The sequence below is a fragment of the Thunnus albacares genome, chromosome 5 (genome assembly GCF_914725855.1).
Source record: "Thunnus albacares chromosome 5, fThuAlb1.1, whole genome shotgun sequence".
NCBI classification, from domain to species: domain Eukaryota; kingdom Metazoa; phylum Chordata; class Actinopteri; order Scombriformes; family Scombridae; genus Thunnus; species Thunnus albacares.
Window position 1 is genome coordinate 19947402 of NC_058110.1, and position 21616 is coordinate 19969017.

A 21616-nucleotide genomic window follows, 5' to 3' on the forward strand; every position below is an offset into this window, starting at 1 on the left:
TAATTGAGAGAAACTGGACTCAGAGTGTTTTTTCTTTATCTATACAATAGAGCAGTGAACACTGTGAGGGCCAGTAAAGACAAAAGGGGTTGGTAAAAATTTAATGAGTAATCAATATTGCTAACAACATAGCATTCATAATCAGCTGGCGCTAAACTATCCTTAGGTGTGTATGTCTGTAAGAAAGAGCAAGTGAGAGAAAGAGGATGAAAGAGAAAGGCAGAGAGAGAGAATGAGAAAGAAGAACGCCTAAAGGTTTTTGTTTGCTCTTTTTAAGCTAGATGACTCGCATTGTGTTTTGTCAGCAAGATATATCAGCTAAGGTAAAACAAACTGACATACTAGGCTACAGCAACAACATAATCAAAGTGATATTAAATCACATCACTAATGGGCGTATTTCACATTGTTTTTCTATATGAACTTCACTCGTATCAAATTCACTAGAAACATTACAGATGGTGATAATTAGAATGCAGGAGAGAGATCAAGGACAGTTGAGTTCAGCATGACAAAAAACTGGTAAATCAGGGTTCTTTCATATTCTGACAGGTTACATATGGCAAAAGGATGCATCATAACTTCTGCATTTAATGGATTCCATCAGAGCTTTGGACAGTGTACAGGATTTTTTTTCTCCAATGGCCTATTATATTTTCATATGAAATACCAAGTGATCTACACTTACATGTATGTATGTATTTATGGTTTAATTATCTACAGGTACATTAGGATTATGAGATCATAAATCTACAAGTAAGGTGCTGTAAGAGGTTTCGGTAGATAAATACATGTGCAAGACGAGGGGGACAGAAAAAGAAGGTTAAGGTAAAAAGACAGTATGAGAGAGAGAGCATTAGTGTGGGAAAGAAAAAATGAGTCGACAATTGAAAACAAGTAATATGCTAGTATTGAATGGGTCTGTCTGAAGGTGCACAACACAGACAAATACATCCATCTATTACAGACAGGGTGAAGTCAGGACAAGCCTGTAGATGCACAAAGACTGGTAACCGAACCATTTTCAGCAGCAAACACATTTCTTGTCTACAAAGCTTACTGAAATTCCTCTATTTTGTGGAAGGTGAAAATTGTGTATCTGTTTGTGTATGCGAGTTGTGTGCGCATGTGTCTTTCTCTTAAAGAAGAGAAGGGTAGTGGCAAATGCAGATCTTAGCGCATTTTCGTTCGTCGAAGGACACGTTTTGAGAAATATTTATTAGTCGAAACTCTATAAAAAAACAAACAGAAATGACTATTTTCCTGAATGAAAAAACATTCATTTTCAAACATTCTATTTTTTTATTTTTGGTTTTAAAATTAGAAGAATGTGTGTGTATGTGTGGGTGTGTGTGTCATAGTGTCCTCACACTGTATGACAATGTGAGATGAAAAAGCTATAAATACAAATGCAGAGGTGGCTCCTTGGTTACAAGAAAGAGGGGTTGAAGCAAAGAGTACAGATATGATTAAACTTTTTGTATGCTTGTGTGAGAAAGATGAAGACAGAGAGATAAATAGATACAGCAGAAACTACACAAGCTGTATAATGTAAAAGATTCTTAAAACAAGATGAAGTATATTTTATAAAGACTTACAGACCAGGTATTTTCCTGTAGAGATATACCACTATTTGTCCACTAGATAAACACAGACACACAAGTAAGTAAAATGCCACACAAGACAAATGGAGAAACAGAGGGCCGGCATGACAGAAAACAGAAGGAGGACATACAGAGAAATAACAGATTTACATTAGTTCTGCAGTAAGACAGACAGATGGATAACACCTCAGAGTGAGTGGGCCAGACTCCAGGGAGAGGTGGCACAGGACAGACTGGTCACTATCCCTTAAGGAGTAGCTGTGAGTTTTTTTAGAATCTGGCTAATGGCTGCCAATAGGGCATGTTCCCATGGAAACACAGACAGCGCTGAGCCTGGCAAACGTCTTTACACATGAACTGCACAGAAGCCTTTCTATGCAACCTTGAAGGCAGGAACAAAAGGTATGATGTGAGAGGTATGATGTGCAGAGGAAATGGGCTGGTCAACACAAAAAGTCTGAATGTGATGTGTGAGCAGACAAATCAAAGAGTGTTGTTTCAAAATTAGATTTCCACCATTTGAAAAATGTGACTAATAGACTTGCTGGTGTGAAAGTGACTCACTGTTGAATTCTGAAGTTGTTGAGTATTTGTTGCAGTAACCAGTGGAAAGTGAAATATAGTATTTATGAAACAAACTCTTTAATTTGTCAGTCTTCTCACCTGTACATCCTCTTGGTTTGTCCTGTAATGGTCCTTCAGAACCGAGGTCCTCCCTCCGTCCTCCCTCCTAACCCCCTTGTCTCTCTTTACATCCGGACTCCAGAAGTTGACATTGTTCATGCTGGGGCCTGTCCTTCCATCCCTACCTCCATCCAGTTCTCTCCTCAGGTTGTCGTTCTCCCTCTGCAGCTCCTTCAGCTGAGCCTGGAGATCAAACGTGGGAGCTTCTCCCCGTCCAAACGAATCCAGTGCCTGTGGATGTCTCCCAGACTGGCGCCGCAGACTGGAAGTCCCAGCAGAAAGCAAGGTTTGGTCTCCATAGTGGTCTGATGGGTGATGCAGCCCAGAGGAGGTGATGTTTGGGCTGCTGCCCATAACTGTTGTCCTGCCAGTGTAGGAGGAGCGGCTGGTGCTCCTGCCCAGCGTCATGGTGCCTTTGGGGTAACCGCCAGAGGGTTCCAAGGCATCCCGCTCACAGGGGTACATAGTGCCTGAAGTGGCATAGGCAGCACTCAAAGACTGGATGTTCTCCATAGACAGGGTTTTACCCCCTGGAGCTGTAGCTGAACCACGGGTTGCTCCTTTGTCTGCTGTTGTGCCGGGTTTGATCTTTGAACCTGGCCTTGTCGCTGACCCTTGACCTCCAGCCGATTTAGGCGCTGGTGCAGGCAAACCTCCTGACACAGAGCCTGGTTCTAGCCCTGAGCGGGAGCCTGGTGCTGAGCTTACAGCCTGTTTGCCTTTCCCCTGTTTAGGGGATCTTGAAAAGCGTGAATGAGATGTTCCGCCATCGGTGTGCCCACTGCTCTTTGAGCCAGCAGATAGCTTGCTCTGCGTTGGCTTGGCTCTAATGTTTAAAGGCATTTTTTTTATATGGCAAAAGACAACATCTGAGGGGACACTGTTAAGGTTGTGAATATTTTCATGTCCCTTTAAGGAACCAGAGAGGATAACAAGGTTTAAAATAAAGGCCACCTCTTGGCATCTCAGTTTTCACCTGTCCATCTCTGATTGTTTAGGGCTTGAGTCTTATTTAGTCCTATTAGAAGAGAGTGGCAGTGACTGTTGGCTACAGGGCTCCCAGACACACAGGCCAGACGTCTTGTGGTTTCAGCTACAGAACAGGACATCATGGATTCTAGACAGGTAAAAGTAAGACAAACATTGAGAGAAAAACAATCAAATCATATTTAATAAAAACAACACAAGCAGCAGCTGGTTATCAGCTAGATACCATTTTATTGTTTTCAATGCTGATACCAAAACTACTTTTTGTTACTTTGCTTTGAGCAATATAAACCTGTATTTCTCCAAAGCAAAACCCCAAAAATACAGACCTAAAATTGGTAAAATTGTAATTTAAATCAGGAACTATCTAATCAAAGAATAGGTAACCAAGGCTACAAATCTGGCCAACAATGCAAGCATTCCTTGATGGTTTTTGATACTCAGTGGTACTGAAACACTGGCCACTCAAAGGCTTTTGCTCATTATGTACAGAACACTTCCACAATCACCACAGTAGATGGTGAAAGAGATAAACAGGGAGAGTGACCAACTTAACCATTTCAGCACCATGGACAGCTCTGAATCTACTCACCATAAAGCTCATGGATTCAAATGCCTGTTCAGGTCTGAAGGAAACAGGAACAAAAATAGTGTAACTGGCTATATACATGGCAGACTGCAGAGGAAATTGAAAGACCAGTCTTTATTATCTAGCATCCCTCTGAGACACTTACAAAACTCATCATCAGACTTTATCAAGGCTGTAGACATACTGGTACCTTAGGCTTCCACTAAAAATAGAGGACAAAAGTAGGCAGTTGGAATTTAGGCTAAATCATACTTCAAAAATGCAGCATGTTATGACCGTGCCCATATTAGGATAAAATAAGCATGTGAGTATGTATCATACTCAATGATATAGGGTAATGTGTTGTCTTCAAGGTGTAAAAAGCCATACAGCAATACAAGTAGGTAACACATATCCTCAGGGAATCAAAGTAAGCACAACCCAGTCCATGATGGACCAGATATTGGGGACTGTCTGCAAAGCAGAGGCAAATCCAATTCATAATCCCTCCTCTAATCCAAGAGGATTGGGTGCTGGGAGGCAGGATGCAACTGAGAGATTGGTTAAGTCTTCTTGTCAGTCATAACATAGATGTCAATCCCTTATCCATCGTTTGAGACAATGAATTTAGCTTTATGTGCCATCGATGGAAGCACCAAGTCAGAGTACAATTTGGTACAATGTTACATTTATATCTAAAGTGAAAAATTAAATAATAGTGCCTGAAACTAAACGCACAACTATGTTTAAACCTTTTAAAACAAGGAAACTGCAAACATGTTAGCTTGCTACTGTTGAAGCTTTGTCCACAGTCATCGTTGGCGTAAACTGAGGTATCATAAATCAGTGTAACTGGTCAGTTTACGCAGCTGCATACCTCCTTGCCAACCCACACTGACCACACGACAAAACTGGAGAGAAAGAAAGCACAGACTGATGCAAATATAATAATAAATAAATAATTAAGTAAAATGCCACAAGTAGAAAACATCTCACTTCATACCGGTGACCAAGCCTCTCCAGTTACTTCTGAGTTGGCAGCCAGCTGTTGCCGTGAAGAAAAAACTGGTGTCACCATCCCGACTGCAGCAGCGTTGATTTGCATGATAACATACTGTATACACAAGCCCCTCTCAAAAAGCTCAACATGCTGCCAATATAACGTTAAAACTACCAAATACACCCCGCTATATTTTATGGGTGGCACGAGTAAAACGGTCGTTGCGCATGCTACTGCACAGACTGGACACAGACTCAGAATAACTCTACTACGACCACGGCATGAAGGATTAGTTTCTTGCTCATATGCACACGGCTACGTGAGTTCGAGCTTGGTACCTTACATAATAATTAATCTGCACCACAAACTGAAAGCACACAGTTTCGTTTGTTTAAATAATGTTGCCAGATAATGCCAGAAAGTCCAGATGTGCAAGGAGAAACCCTGCTCTTGCCTTACCGGACAGGCACCTCTCCATCACCGTGAAGTCCTAAATGTACCCTGTCCGACCTCGGCGCAGGCTCCATGATCTCATCGGCTCAGCTCTCTCATGACCTGTCCTGCCATCGGGTCCGCGTGGGCGCGCGCTCCCTAGTTGGCGCTTGCGCGACCTACGCGGGGCAGCGCCAACAGCAATGATTGGAGGGTTCCTTTTTTTCATACACCTACATGAGCGTCAGATGGGCATGGCACTCACAAGGTGTCAGCTACACGAACAGTAAATTTGAAAACGTACAGTTATGATGTCAATCCAAGCGAATTAGATGAGCATCATAATACTTTTCCATACAGACTACACAAAACATATCTTGACAGCCATCAGTCATTTAATCTCATGAATCTGAGGGTTTTATTTGTTTGTTTTTACAGTATTAGAATGTACCTAAAATTACATCACATCACTAAATGGATGGAAATTATATCTTAACCACAGCTAGTGTCTAATATGCAACAGTTTAGAAGTGGACTGCAGCTGTTCAGCTCACTCACTCACTATAACTGAAAAGAATTATTTTTGGTCAGAGGTTTCTGTTTGTCAAATGGAGTTTCCAGACCATGAGACAAAAAATGAAATTGGAATCCCAACCCACAAGCTAAAATAAGAATACAGTACAACAAGCTGCACTGCTCACGCAGCAGGCCTTCTCTTGGTCAAATCTGTTATAACTTTCAATATATATGCATGCACCTCATTCAAAAGTATCCTCTGGTCAGCAGCCTGCAAAATTACTTAAGTAAAGCTTTCATGCTTTCTGATGCTTCTAGAAAATAGGTATCGCTATACAACAGACCCATACCGAGTTTTCCCCTTAAACTTATTGAGAAATCATAGTCGACCTTTTCTTACTTTCAACACATGCAGCAGATGCAGTTGTTTGTACCCTGTAAGAATCAATCACCAGTTTCATTTCCTCCCAACCAAAACACCTAAATAAAGTGAAGTGAAATACTGAAACTGGGGGGGGGGGGGTATATAACTTTACATAATATTACCATACTTATGAAATCACGCTATCCACATGAAAACAATTCAAGTTTATTTACATGGCCCAATATTAGTTTGTCGATGTACAATGTACAATGTCTCCATTAACATTACAGCAAACAACAGCAACACTTCCCTACCCAGCACAAACTCTCTGAGAAGACAAGGATTAATTCACTAAAAATACTTAAATCATACAGAAAAAAATAGGAAAAACATCAGTAGAGGGCATTCATAGAAAATCAATCAATCAAAAGCACTTAATTATTAAAATAAAAACATTTAAGACAAACAACAGAGCAGCCAAAATGTCAGATAACACAACAGAACATAATCTTTAAAAGTTAAATATTTACACTAAAGAATTAATACATTTTAGATTTAACATCAAACATCAATCAAGTATTGTCAGAATAAGATTATGGATGTGATAGCATTAATAAGAGACTGGTTCTCCAAAATGAGGTCATGGAAAGTAGGTGCATTTTTATTTTGCTACCCAGGTGTTCTGTATAAGCCGTTCAAAGGGAGTCATATAAAACTTTCACTCATGTTGTTGTCATAGAATTTGAGGTTATCTGATGACAATGTCATTCTTATTTGATTCCAGAAAAGAAGTTGGGCCCTTGGGTTTCTCGGCCAGGACAACACAGACTTCCTGCACAACCTCTTCCTCAACTGAAGGTACTTCAGTTTGGGAAACATCTCATCCAACAGAACCAGCACAGCTACATCCACCTATTTGGATCAAATCAGAGATAATTTTGTGATGTGGAAACATGGCAACAATTCAGTAAGAATTAGATAGATAGCAAATTAAAAAAAAAAAAAAAAGAAAAAAGAAAAAAAGAAGTTAATTTAACAAACCTTCTCATCCAGAAGCCGCTGCTGAACCATAAAGAAAGCTTGGCGGATCACACCATTCACTGTCTCACCACCATTAACACCACTGGACAGCACAAATACCGTCTTCACACTGTTGTAGACAGCATTATGTAGATTTTCAATACATGAAAGCCCAGGAATCCAATCCCTCTCTTCCAAACAGAGACAAAACCTCCTGTGACCTGAGTTCTCCAGATGGACAGTTAACTCATTGTAGACCCAGTCTCTCACAGCCCGGTTACTGGTGTCAAACACGACAAAAGCATCGTAGTGATACTGCGAATCACTACGAGCCAGCTGAGAGTAGCCTTTATGTCCTGCCCAAAGCACCTGTAAGCAATACCACATGTCCCATCCATAGAGATGCTTAAGTAGGGGCAGAACAGTGAATATCACAGCCAAGAAGGCACTGACGAGGAATGCTACGCTACCATATATGTCCTGGCAGGAACGCTGGTCCATAGACAATACACTCTCGCCCAGTTGGGACTCGGGGAATTCACAGTGTATATGTGTGGTGACATAAGGAATGTGTACCGAAGTAGTACGCAAAAAGTCTGCAAACCAAGATGTATCACAGTCACATTTAAAGGGGTTGGCATGCAAGGTGAGTGTCTGAAGGGCACTACCACTTTTAAAAGGGGCAGGGAGATACTGATGATTCAACTCCTTGATCTGATTGTGGTTGAGATGGAGAATATGCAAGTTTTCTGCCTTTTTAAAAAACTCCTCAGGAATAAAATAAAGTCGATTGTGACTAAGGTCCAAAAGAGAAAAAGATGCTCCAAATCTTATCTCTTTATGGGGCAAATAAGAGAGGTAGTTTTTACTCAGGTTCAGGTGTGATAAATTGCTGAGCTCTGAGATGTTTTGCCATGGGAAATAGTTCAGCAGATTGTCATTGATGTTGAGGAACTTAATGCTTCCTGGGAGGTTGCACAGCACTTCTGGTGAAATTGATTTCAGCCCGTTGTTAGAGATGTCCAGGTACATGAGCGCTGTCAGGTTTTGGAAGAAATGAGTGTACTTGTTGTTGTCAGGCTCCCACATGATATATAGGTGGTTTCCATTAAAGTAGAAGTACTTTAAAGAGCTGCTGATCAGCCTTTGATCTATTCGCATCCCAATGCCATTGTTTGCCAGATTTAGGACTTCTAAGTTAGTCAGGTTGTGAAGGAACTCAAGACGATGGCCCATGCCCCTCATTTTGAAGTGAAACTCATTGTTACTAATATCTAATACCTTCAGAGTTGTTTTAAGCTCACTGAAAGCATCTCTGTGATAAAGATCAAGTCTATTGTATGACAAATCAAGAAAAACTAAATTTGTCATGTTAACGAACAGCCCACTGTTCACTGTCTGGCTCATGTAATTGAAGGAAAGGTCTAAACAAACAGCATCTTCCATGCCTACAAACACATCTTTGTTAAGAGACAGAATGTCATTTTGAGACAGATCAAACGTCAGATTATATTTGCAAAAATTGGTTTTAAAGTCCCATAGTGATGAAAAGTTTAACACATTGTCCTCCAATATTTCCGGCACATTTGATTGGTTTGATTCCCAGATGTCGCTTCCATGTGTGACTTCTCGATCTACTAGAATAAGGGGTGGGTCGTGAAGTTCATGTGTATACAAATTCTGGTTCTGACAGTTTTGCTGTGTCATAATCTCAGAGGATGGACTGGAACAGCATGGAAGGAAATTAAGCATGTTTTGGGAAAGGTCAATATGAATGAGAGAAGGTAACTTTCCCAGAGCACTCAAGTTACAAGTATTAATGAAGTTCATTCTCAGTTCAAGTGTCGTTAGATTTTGAAGTCTTGACAAAACTTGAAGGCTCTCTCTTGAAAGACTGTGGAAGAAGTTACCGCTCAGAAGAAGATGTTGTAGACCAGATATATTGCCAATATGTGGTGAGAGGTTCAGTTCTCGAAATGTCCTCAGTGGTTCATAGTTATAGATAAGGCTAATCCAAGTGAGGCCCTTCAGGTCGCGGAAGAAGGTACCATTTTGTATGGCATATGCTAGGAGATTGTCAGAGAGGTCCAGTTTCTTTAAATTCTTTAAAGGTCTGAAAAGGCCCTCTGGAAATGTTTTCAGAGAGTTTCCCCTCAAACTTAGGAAGTTGATGGAGCTGTTCTCAGCATAAAAGGAGTTTGGATGTAGGTGTAAAGGTTGATTTTGTGGGCAAGGAAAGCAGGGCCTGGCTGCATGGTCGCAACGCTGGCAATTCCACTCTATATTCAAATACTGTAGGAGAGTAAGATTGGCAAATGCTCCTTCTAAGACCTCTGTAATTGTATTCTCTTTTAAATTCAGCCACGTCAGTGAGGGTGGCAACCCTTTAGGGACAGCTGTCAAATTATTATACCCTAAGGTAAGAATTGTGAGTTCAGGGAGCTCTCTGAAAACCCTCTCACTGATGTAAAAGGACCGGTTGCAAGGGTTTGCATAAAAACAGTTCCTGGTGAGATAGAGCTCCTTTAGATGTGGAGTTTTTAAAGGCTCAATAATGTGGAAGATGCTATTATTCTGTAGATCAAGAACTTTTAGGTTTTCAGGTAACAAGGGTATAGAGGTGAGGCTGTTTCCTGACAGATACAGAAATTTAAGCATCTTTAGGCCCTTGAAGGCATCAGGGTGAATCTCCAATTTGCATGAGCGGTCTACCCAAGTTCTCAGGTGACCTGGCTGACAATTGTCCATTATTTTCAGAGTTTCAAGGTTCGGGGCATGTGAGAAAGCATGCTGCCCCACTTGCTGTATCTTAGTCCGACTTAAATTGAGTGACACTACCGTGGAAGACTTGATAAGTGGAACACGAATGAGTGGTCTTTCATAGCAGTCTACTGCAGTGGTATTCACATCAGTATCACATGGGAAGAAGATGGTATTTATGGTGCTCACTAGTCGAAGAAGCTGAATGAGGATGAGGATATTTTTCAACAGAGCCTGAAAAAAAGGAAATCAATTTTAAATTAATTTCAGGTATTTGTTGATAGTTCAGAAAATACAATCGAGCAGGCATTTTAAATTATAAGTTCACAATTTTTCAAGTCTGTCTTAAAATAATACTCAGGTGCCCATATGTATATTGAAACAAGTTTCACTTGCTGAAATCATTCCAGGTGTTCATACTGGCTGTTAAAAGATCCCTTCCGAATGCACTTTCAATGTACAGTAAATGATGGGGGACAAAATCCACAGTCCTCCTTTTTGTGCAAAAATACATTCAAAGGTTTGCCCAAAGCCTATATGACAATTCAGCCATCTGAGTTAGTCAAATCAAGTGGATATCTTCCAAAGTAACAGTCTTTTTAGTATTAAGTTCCCACTTTGTGTTTCCCCGGAGTTTACCTGTTGAGCTTCAGTGGAGGAAACTTTAGAAAAGGAAACTTTATAGTAAGTACCTTGTAAATCTGACAGATATCCAATTGATTTGACTTATTTGGATTGCTGAAGCCTCATATACACTTCAGATAAATTTTTGAACACATTCTTGCATGGAACCAGGACTGTAGATTTTGTCCCCTATCACTTACATTGAAAGCACATCAAGAATGGATCTTTTAATAGCCAGTATGAACAGGTGGAATGATTACAGCAAGAAAAACATATGTCGATGTTCATATGGGCACATAAATATTATTTTAAGACAAACTTGAAAAACTTTGACCCTGTCCTTTAATTTTGCACAAGATCAAAAAAAATCACACTGGCTTTTTAAAACCCTTGATCCATTTTGTCTTGTAACAATAGTGAATCCTTTAAGAAACATTTTAAAACCTTCTTTTTAAATCTTGCTTTTAAGCAGGCTGTTTATATTTTTATTGCCTTGCCTATTTTATTGAATCTCCCTGAACATTTTAATCAATATTGTATTTCATTGTTTGCGACCTTTGATTTGTTAAATACCTTAAATGTTTTTATGCAATTTACATGAGGTACCTTGAGCTGCATTTCATGTATGAAAAGTGCTATACAAAAAAAATTGTCATTATTACTATTAAGAGTAGGTACAGTATTTTCTTGCAGTGAAATATATTATACTTAAGGAAAGGTCTAAACAAATGTTATTTTACTTACCATCGTTGATGTAGCACACATCTTGAAATTCATGAGGAGCCAGATGAAGCAATGTTTAATCCATCTGAGGAGAGGACAGCTTAAAAAGTGGCTCCAAAAGTCTGCGCAGGAACTAGAAACCAGATTGACTAATGCAGAAGTGAAAGCAAGTGGTCATATATACAGCAGTCTGATGCAAAACATGTGACGTATCTTGTCAAAAGCAGAGAACCATCAGATACAGATACCACATCATCATAGACTACTGTATATTTTTAAAACAGTATTGACCTTCATGACAAAAACTTTCGATTGTATGTAGTCAAAATTACTCAATGGTTGACGGTACAGACAGACCATAAGAAAGGACAGAGAGATAAAGGTTTTTTCATCTGTGGACAAAGCTGGATGACTTCCTTTATTCACTATGAGTACTAAAGAAACGATAAGGAAGTCATAACACTTTATCACCTGCCTTGATAATCCCTTTCAATCTGAACAAATGGCCTCCACACACAGGTAGTGTTTTCACAATCACTTTATTAAGTGCACTGTATCATGAAATCAAAAGAGCAGATTTAAAAAAAAAAAAAAAACAAACAGCAACAGTGAGCAGAGAAAAGACTGATTAAATGAATTTCCTTTGTTAATATAAACCTCAAACACAACTAACACACTGGAAAGCCCTTTATTTTATGTGTGTATGTAGTGAAAAAAATTATTAACATTATCAATAAAAATGTGTTTCTGAGGAATCAAAACAGCCTTTATTCAAATTGTATGTTAAAACTAGTTCCCATCTACTTTTTGGAAGACACTGTGGCACCATATATGAAATCATCATAATCACAGATAGATTACAAGTACAGTTACACAAGGTGTGTTCTGGTTGGATAGCACTTTTAAATGCTTTGGCTTTAGATTGGACCTCACACTGTCCTGAAAACAGGAACAGAATATCCCTCAACGCACAGTAGTATTCTGCTATCTTTGCTGGCAGCAGCAACAACAACATTAGCACATTACCATGTATTTATTTGAGCACCGTCACTGATACAAGTGTTGAGTTACCCACAGAGCAATGTTCATAAATCCATCAGACTCAGCATCCACCTTGGAGAGGGAGTGGTTGTTCCCAGGATACCACAGCAAACTAAAACAACAAACATCAGAGCATTAGTGAATGCACAATAAAAGCCCTGTTACGCAGTGCATATCTGACATAACCAATAAAACATGCTACTAAGACAAGCTGCTTACCGGACTGGGACCTGCTTTGCTTTCAGAGCTCTGTAATATTCAATGCCTTGCTTGCTAGGCACACGCTTGTCATCTTCCCCCAAGGTGAGCAATACTGGTGTTTGTACCTTGATGAGAGATTACCTAAAGGTTAATACATAGACCAGTAACACCAATAAACTCACAGTCAAGAAACATACACAGAAATACTCATACCTTTGTGACGTGTTTGATTGGGGACTTGTTCAACATCTGTTCCCAAACAGCAGGGTCAGGTAGACAATCTGTACTGTAGTTGTAGCCAGCCTCAACCATGCACCTGCAAAAAAAAAAATCATAGTTCGACATCAACAGGGAGACAAAATAAAATCACACCCCTGAATGGCTTTGAGGTCTTTTGTTCGTGCAGGGTTTGCGTGCATTATTGAAGACTTCCTTCTTTGACAGTGAGGCAGACAAACGCCCTTTATCCCACTCACTCGCTTACAGCTGTCAGGGCAGAATGTCAGGGGTACTGATAATAAAATATCACAGATGTGTAGTTGCACAATACTGACACAGTCACAAAATTATAAACAAATGTGTGCATGAGTAAGGGAATGTGCATGCCAAGATGTACCAGTCTGGGATGTCTGTGCTGCCGATCATAGAGGCCAAATTAATGACAGGGTTGCGACCCACACAGGCCTTGTAGAACCCTGGATACTGGCCAATGAGATGACAGGCCAGGAAACCACCGTGGGAGCCTCCAACAACTGCCACCTTCTGCGTGTCAAACTGGCCCCCTTTGAGAACACTTTCAACCGCAAACTGGTGGGAAGAAAAATAAGAGAAAAAAAAAAATCAAATAAAACTGCTACTCTTATGAACCATGACAAATAGAAACCAACCTAAACTAAATATAGAAGCCAACTAATTCAACAGTATTAACAAAGACATAAAGCACAATAAAGCAACACTGGAAATCATATTATTTACCAGTCAGACCAAAAGATACTTTTAGAGCTAATCAATTTCATGACTTGGAAAAACTTGATTATCATTGATTTAAACAGCTTTTTCTCTTACTTGAACATCTTTGACGTCCTGGGTGCCAACATTGCCAGGTAATGAGAGGACATTGTCCTGGCCGAACCCAATAGAGCCACGATAGTTCACTAAAAAAAAACAAACAAAAAAACTTCTCAGATGGTTCTGTGTAACAAACCATCTAGTGCGTCAGGTTTAGATACCAGAGGGTTGCTGCTTCAATCCCTGGGCCAACTGAACAGACCGACAGATTATGGATATACTGAGAAGCTACATCCCCAATGAAACAAAACTAAAGAAACTATTAAAACAAATCACAAAACTATTGGCAATGAATATTGAAAGATTTTCAAAATAAAAATTAGATTAATTAATATGCAATTATGTTCCATGGATCCTGGATAGGATGGATGAAACATGAAATACATAGTTTTCAAAATCATTTCTCACTGATGATGGACTGGTTATAGCTGAGAGCTGAAAGCAGCATGTTCCTAAAGTATGAGAGCTCTCTAAATGTTCACAAGATAGGAAAAAATATGTAGTGTCTTGAAGTGGCGAAAGAAATGTATAATAAATACTTTTCCTAGTCTGACACCTTGGCAAAGTAACCAACCACAAACTATCTCCCTTCTGCAGGAGAGAGGATGTGAACCTTGCTCATCCTCTTTTATGCATAGAGTATATGTATATCCTGTCAATGAATGATAGTCTTAACAGGTGTCACACATAAAAGCACTTTACCTTAACATTTGAACTTACCCAGTAAAATACCAAATCCCATCTTGCACAGCACAGCAGAAGACAGAATCCAGTCAGCTACAATCACTGAATGAGGACCCCCTAAGTCAAAGAAACTAAATGTAAAATACAGACTGACAGTTTGTATAATCTTTCTGTGCTTAGTCATGTGGGGCATAACTGTCAGAAATTAAATTGCCTGTTGAATTAAAATATGGAAAACATCTCACAGGATTATGAGGCTTGTTACAAAGAAGAAAAAAAACAACAACCTTGATTTTGAGGATATGATAAAACATTTTCTCACTAAGGAAACTATTGTCATAGCAACCAGCTTTGGCACTGCCAATCTTATCTGTGCTCTTGACTTAACAGAAACAAATCCCAGCACAGATTCAAATCTAAAAATAAATTCAGCATGGATTAATAGTGCATGCTTCTTACTTCTGAATTTAAGCATATTGTGTACCCATTTAGATATAGAATCTATTTCTAAAATTAATTTGGCTTTTTCGGGATACTACATAAAGTAAATACTGCACATGCGGGTAAGCATGCGTCAATAAAGTAACAAATTACCGATGTGTTCATAGCAAATACTTTGTCTTTAGAAAATAATTTCTGAAAACAAAGTATTTGTGATCAATGTAGGCAAGAAAATAAGTTGCCTATTTGCTCAGACAAAAAATTGTTTTTAATCTACTTAATGTATTTTTTCACCTATCAGTGTTTTACTTTTTTAACTATACACTACTATAACACTACCTGTTTATTTTGTTTGCACTGGAAAATAAGAAATGGCTATACAACCATAATGAGAGTAACCAACCATGAGGAGTGACAATGAGAGGCAGCTTCACTCCATCCGTCACCTCCTTTGGTTTAATCAGCAGAGCTTCAAAATCAAGGCCAGCTAGAATACAGAAAAATGAATTAGTCTCATTAAGATTACATACGCTTTTTTTCATGGGTCCAATATACAGTAAGATATTATCAACCTATTTACATGTACAGTACATAAGTACCAGTTTAGTAAACCTGTCTAAGCCAATGTAATCCAAATCCATAAATGTGCAATAAATCTTATCCTTGAGACCTTCTAATTTTCACTTTTTTGATTGTCAGAAAAGTGTTGATTCAATTCTGTGGTCATGTTTTAGGCATCATATAGTGGTGGTGTTGTACTGGGCTGCAGCGTAAGGAGAAGTCTTTCTAACCTATTTTGTCTACTGAAAAAAACCAATATATTTTAAGTCCTGTCTAGATACTACTAAAGTACAGAATTTTTATTCTTACGGTATTGACTGTTGTCTTCATCTGGAGGAGGGGTGAAAGTCAAGATCTGCCAATCAATATCTGGCAACGTCTGAGCGTTTTCCAGAGTAACCCAGACCACTTCCTCCTGAGAATCCCTGGCTGGAAGGAAACCCACCCTCTGGACATAGAAATTACATCACACCCCCACCCCGATCCCAGAAAATGCCAGGTCAATTCAATGAATGCAGCGCTACACTTGGTGTGTAATATATATCAAAATTTGAATACTCAAATTAAGGCCATTTCGAATTAAGATACTGATCCTACCAGACTCGGAGGGCAGTTTGGAGAGGAGCAGCTAACCACCATCAGATCTCTCTCGATGTTCAGCAGACACCAGTTTCCAATGTCAGACTCTACAGACAGAAAAAATCATTACACACACAGCTTGACTTTCAAGCAGTCCCAGAACACTTGTATGGTGAACAAATCAGCCATTAAAAACTGTCAACAACAAATATCCGTAAACAAGACTGTCTAGACCTGAGCGTGAATAACACCAAGGCTGACAAATGTATGTGGTGACTCACTCGAAGTCAGAGAGGTGACGCTCCCTGTGCTTATATCCACCATCAATAGGTCCTACAAGAGAGACAATGACATTTTTTTTTTTTTACCAGGTAAAGAATGATTATAATGTTCTCAGTCCAAACACTTCTCAAATGCAAAATATAAATTAATCAGAAAAAATACCAAGCTTTATTATCTCATTTTTGTCATAATAACATGCCATTTCCCAGGAATTGACAGTACCTTGCGGCTGCGTTGAGGACAAGCAATGATAAGACGCTGACTATCAGCTGACCAGCAATGAGGGGACAACTGAGAGCTGTAGATACCAGTAAAGCCATCTGTAAAGCCACACCAATACACACAGATACATCTTAATCTCATTTTAAGATTAATATCTAGAGAAGAAGGTTGCATTCATGTCGCTACTAAGTATTGCTTACCCTCTCCTGGTCGCTTCACCACATCCACCACCACTGAGGTCTTCTTTGTATACCAATCATACTAGAAATAACAAGCACAGAGGTAAGCATAAGAAAACAAATGCATTTATTGAGTGATAAATGTATTTCTGCTTCAACAACTCTATATGCCAACAGCAAAGAAAACTACAAGATGGTGCACTGTGTGAAGAAACATCCATTCCTACTTGTTCTTTTCAGGGAAGACAGTGCACTTAGTAAAGAAGGGAAAATAAACATGTCTCATGTGGCAAAGAGGCTTCATTCTGTATTACCATGCACAGCCTGCTGCACTGCATGTGTGGTCCATAGACAGAGCATTCCAGGTAGACAATCCTACACTGGTCCGGGCTCAGCCTGGGGGAGTACACTGCGCTAGTGCCTGATGACAGCTGCTCTGAGGGACACAACAAATACAATACACATGAATATCTGCAATATTAATATGGTAGATATAACGATTTTACACAAGACCAGTTATCTGGTGGGGAATTCATGAATCAGTGTGAAATGGTTAACTCAGGTGCAATAGTTCAATCCTAAAAATATTCCTAATCATAATCAAGGATCACAGTTGTGAACGTTTGGTGCTTAACTTGTCATGTTTTATCATGTTGTTGTCTACAATGCTGAACACAAAAAGGTAAACAAGTCCTATTTGATCATGTAATAACATGATAGCTAACAGGACATTACAACTGACTGAAATGTCTCCTGAGCAGGATGGACATTTATCATCATATCTTATTTAGCTGAATGACCTTTAGAAATAAGGCACACTTCTTCAATTAACAAACAATCACTTACCACATTTCCCACCAGTAAGATCCACATAGAACAAAGAGGACCTGACAGAGAAAAGGGAAACAGGACATTCTGTTGGTATTAGCTAGTGAACAGTCCAGCTTTTAACTCTCTCTGCTCAATGTGAACAGTAATCACCTCCTGTTGGGACAGTACTTGAGGCCAAGTCTAAAAGGCTCATGCCACCAGCCTACAAACACCACACCTGTGTCACCTGGAGCCCAAAATGCCTGCAGAGACAGAGAGAGACAAAGAGAGAGACAAAGAGAGAGAAACAGCAAGATCAAGAGGGTATGAGCACACTAGACGTACACAGATATGAAAATAAACTCATGTATCATTGCACAAACTGTTGTACCCACCTGTCCTGGTGAGATATTTTCAGGCACTCCCTCCAACACAGAGACGTTGCCACCCTCAATGTCCAAAACACAAAGCACTGGACAGCTCTTACTAACTAGTGTCTCTCCCCAGTCCTCATAGAAGACAAACTGCTCCCCCTGCAGGAAAACAAAAGAAAATACACAACAACTTTAGACAGGCAGGAATGTCATCTGAGAATGTTTGATTAAAACTTGGCACAGTGAAATAGTTTTGTGTTTCAAAACTTTTAATTGCAATCACTTTGACGGCTTCCTTTTTGTCAACTCTCATAGTCTCCTCGTCATCCCCAATAGAAGACAACTCCGGTGACTCAGTCTATAATAGTGAAAAACAAGACAAAGACAATACACCAGTTAGTAATTACTTTTTTGCTGAATCAGGGCTAACTATTAATGACATTGAAATGGTAAATCAACACTAAATCACATGTAGAACAGAAAACTAGTGCTGTACTGCTCTTGGTCATACTGTATCTCAGTGATCAGTGATGTCAAGGTATTTTGCTTTTGTGGTGTGATGGAAAATACCTCAGATGCATTCACAATGAAAAAATCTTGCAGCTGTTTGCAAGTGTGTTTGTTTTTTTAAACAACAAGATTCCTTTCGACAACCTTTGAGATATTTTTGATCCAGTTTGATGGGTATGTTGGGATGTAGGTCTGCTGAAACCATCAGTGTACAATAGAGGAAATTATAAATAATCATATGTATTTTAAGTTTTGTTTTCAATTATCTAACAATTTCAGAATGGCATTCATAAACTCTTCAGTAGCAACTTGTACAAACACTGTACAACAAGCTTTTGGCAGTGCTGAACACAACCCCAGTTTTGACATCAGTGAAAATCAACATGCTTGAAAATTTCAACCTATTGAGAGCAGTGCAGCAGTTCAGTGCTCTATGTGATTCAATGATGATTTATCCAGTGTTATTTACACACCTGGAAGAAGGACTCTGCCGTGGGTCTCTTTCTCTCTGCCACATACAGGAGGTGGGTCTCAGACTGGGACCAAACTAAGCAGCCAAACTGCTCTATGGACACAAAATACACTGTGGTTATTACCTGGACTACCACAAGTAAATTCAAATGACAGAAAAATATCCCATCAAATGGGCACTAGTGAGGCACCATGCTGCATGAGTAGGTGAAACTTAAAGGTCCAACCAATAAAGCGATCACTAATTTTTTAACAATCCTGCCAACACCCATACTGTTGAATCAAACTGCAATTCATTCTATAAATGACAGCCCACTAATTTACACTTGAGATTAATCCCTTATCATGCTATGTCCCGCCCCAAAAACCTGTTTCAGCAGGAAGAGAAAGACTTTGAGGAAGTAACAATACAGTTCAATTAACCTGTTTGTCAAGATAACTTACCATCTTCATAGACTTTGCCATGCTTCTTTAGGGCTGTTAGATTGATGCTCTTCATCTTGATGTTTTTACTCCAGATCTGGAGCATCACAGAGAGACAAGTAGACAAGTAAAAGATCTTGGGTTCAAAATATAAAGTTGTGAGGTTTTACAACACAGGCCACATGTAGAAAATTGTGAACAACAGAGATATTGATGTGCAGAGAAACAAAAAAGCAAGGAGAAATAAGGTCAGGTGAGAGACATGATGCAGATGAAGCTGAAAGAGAGCCACAAACCTCGAGAAACTGTTTGTCCTCTCCTTTGACTGAGCACTCTCTGACGACAGCCTTCATTTCTCCTGAAGGTGCATCTTTACTTAGCAACCTGTCAGGAGAAACACATTGACATTGCTCAGTTTCGCTTAGGGTTAGGTCTATGAGAATTTGTTCAAACCCACTCCAGATAAAATGTCAAAATGTTTACATACTCTCCTTTGATCTCAGTGCAGTTTCCTGAGGCTCCAGAGAAGACCACAGACTTGTCATCGTGAAATACAATGTACTGCCGGCAAAACTTGACATTCTCATTCCTCTCCAGATCACGTTGGCTCCATTCTGCAGAAGAAAATAAACAAAATGCTATCAATATCAATGACTATACAGAGATCTTAACATCTAAGTATGGCACAGACACCCACCTGTGTAGATGTTGCTGTATTTGCCTCCATACTGAGAGGTGATCACAGGTCCCACGTCTGCCCTACTCAAGGAAGGGAAGAGGCTGTGCTCTCTATAGAGTCTGGCAATTTCCTCGGGGTTGCTCATCACCTGACAACATGCAGCAGAATAACTCAAACTACGCTTCAATAATACAAGCGGTCTCACAGCGGACAATGCCCTATTCATTTTCTAGCTGGGAAGCTAACTTAGCCAGCCATAGATAAGTTCGTAGATAACACAGTTTACACTGTTTTCCACGAACAAAACAAACACAGAAGCTCGTTGATTAGCCGTTATGCAAATAAACCAAGTGATTGCTACGAGATACACAAAGTACCTAAGTGAACAAGCTAGTTTCTCTTCTAGCTATGGTTCACGGATTATGATCATGACCAAGAACTTCCTGTACCAGCTGACAGCAAGAACAACCGAATCAATGTCCATTCGCTAGCCTGACTTGACAGCTAGCTAACAGTTAATTAAGTTATTAACAGAAACAGTGGCAGCGTAATTAACACAACAATTAACTATAACCTTACATCTTCATATAAATAATAGGTATATTTGCAGGGTATGTTATCTTTTCGGAAACCAAAAAAAAAACCAAGCACGTTATCATACCTGTGACTCCATGGTCAGGACGGTGTGTGTCGCTAGTCTGCAAACGTCCACCCGTTGGAAACCATTCTTCTTCTTTGAGGCTTATTGGCGGTTGACAAACAACGAATTGGTGCATTACCGCCACCAGCTGGTACAGTATGGAGCGTGGATCAAAAAGTCTAGTATTTACAAGATTCATTAAAAAAATACTAATATCCTCTCAATCAAATTAGTTAGTCTAAGATACTGGAATAGGGCTCGATAACGCCCATTTCTTGAGTTCTTTTGTAGAATATCTATTAGATAAAAGTGTATTTTTATCTTTCTGAGGTTTTGAATCACATGCCTTCTTTCTGCCTCATATTTCTGACAGTGTAGCATAACATGCTCTACTGTTTCTTCTTGCCCACAGTATTCACATCTACCTGTATTGTTTACCTATTTTTAATAGTGTACTGTACTAGTGTACAGTGTGTCCAAATCTAAGTCTTGATATTATTGTCTTATCTCTTCTGTTCCTTCCTGCACACGTCATTTCTCCCACTTTCCTATGAACTCTGTAAAACCCCCGTCCTTTCCTCTCTTCCTCTCATTGCTTTTGCCACCTTTCCTTCAATCTATGCTTAATAATGCTCTTGATTTATGTCTTGCTGAAGCTAACTGCCAAATCAATGTGATTATTTTTTTGTGGCCTCCTTTGCAACCTTATCTGCCAATTCATTTCCTTTGGTACGTGCCGGGACCCATAAAAATTATTACTGTAAGAATTATTTGAATTCTGTATGTTTGTTGTACTTCTATCAAAATGCCTGGTCTGCTGTCTGAATGACTGTATTGTAAACTGGCTTGTGAGCTTGAATCTGAACAAATGATTGCTCTCAGTGGTCTTGTACACCCTATCAACTGCACTGCTAACAATATTGCAAGCATTTGTCCTGTGTAAATTGGTAATTTCTCACTGATACTTTTCCCTATTTTGAGATGAAACTCTGGAACAATAAATGCTACTCCTTTTTAACTAAACTCTATGTAGATCTGGATGCTTGCTATCAATATATGCCTGTATGGTATGTGAATTATAAATAAACTCCCTATCCTTGTTCTTTTCTGTAAAATCTGCTGTGGTGTCTGAGAATATCCAAAGTGGTGTTGCTGGCAATGGTACTGCT

The 21616-nt window shown here is 39.4% G+C and overlaps 3 protein-coding genes across 14 annotated transcripts in view; all 3 read right to left on the minus strand.

The window, feature by feature from the left end:
* LOC122982584 (ERC protein 2-like) overlaps positions 1–5414 on the minus strand; it is a 156735-nt gene extending 151321 nt beyond the window's left edge. For 9 of the 11 annotated variants that reach the window (XR_006403498.1, XM_044351980.1, XM_044351985.1 and 6 more), the window contains exons 1-2: positions 5303–5414; positions 2268–3405 (exon numbers count right to left, since the gene is read on the minus strand). Coding sequence is in view for 10 of the 11 variants with exons in the window: in XM_044351980.1 (XP_044207915.1) it covers positions 2268–3131 (864 nt within the window). In the remaining variant the exon portion in view is untranslated. Of the gene's footprint in view, positions 1–2267; positions 3406–3867; positions 4547–4839; positions 4889–5302 lie in introns of those variants that run through there. The other 2 variants (XM_044351978.1, XM_044351979.1) reach the window with 2 other exon arrangements.
* Positions 5415–6397: 983 nt separating this feature from the next.
* tlr9 (toll-like receptor 9) lies at positions 6398–11408 on the minus strand. Its single transcript, XM_044351895.1, has 3 exons — positions 11304–11408; positions 7197–10169; positions 6398–7067 (listed from the first exon to the last, which is right to left on the minus strand). Exons 1-3 carry the CDS (start codon positions 11334–11336, stop codon positions 6861–6863), a joined length of 3213 nt encoding a protein of 1070 aa, XP_044207830.1. The 5' UTR covers positions 11337–11408; the 3' UTR covers positions 6398–6860.
* A 394-nt stretch (positions 11409–11802) lies between these two features.
* Positions 11803–20572, minus strand: apeh (acylaminoacyl-peptide hydrolase). Of its 2 annotated transcripts, XM_044351898.1 has the most exons (23): positions 20469–20572; positions 19826–19955; positions 19616–19742; positions 19425–19512; positions 19150–19225; positions 18708–18799; positions 18008–18082; positions 17746–17883; positions 17522–17613; positions 17387–17427; positions 16855–16976; positions 16562–16622; positions 16362–16459; positions 16139–16190; positions 15876–15964; positions 15588–15726; positions 15121–15204; positions 14313–14393; positions 13590–13678; positions 13141–13331; positions 12738–12840; positions 12543–12649; positions 11803–12435 (listed from the first exon to the last, which is right to left on the minus strand). In XM_044351898.1, the coding sequence occupies exons 1-23, from the start codon at positions 20478–20480 to the stop codon at positions 12330–12332; spliced, it is 2193 nt and encodes a 730-aa protein (XP_044207833.1). In that variant the 5' UTR covers positions 20481–20572; the 3' UTR covers positions 11803–12329. The 2 variants fall into 2 exon arrangements, with proteins under 2 accessions (XP_044207833.1, XP_044207832.1); XM_044351897.1 differs by lacking the exon at positions 20469–20572 and having other exon boundaries at positions 19826–20286.
* Positions 20573–21616: the final 1044 nt, after the last annotated feature.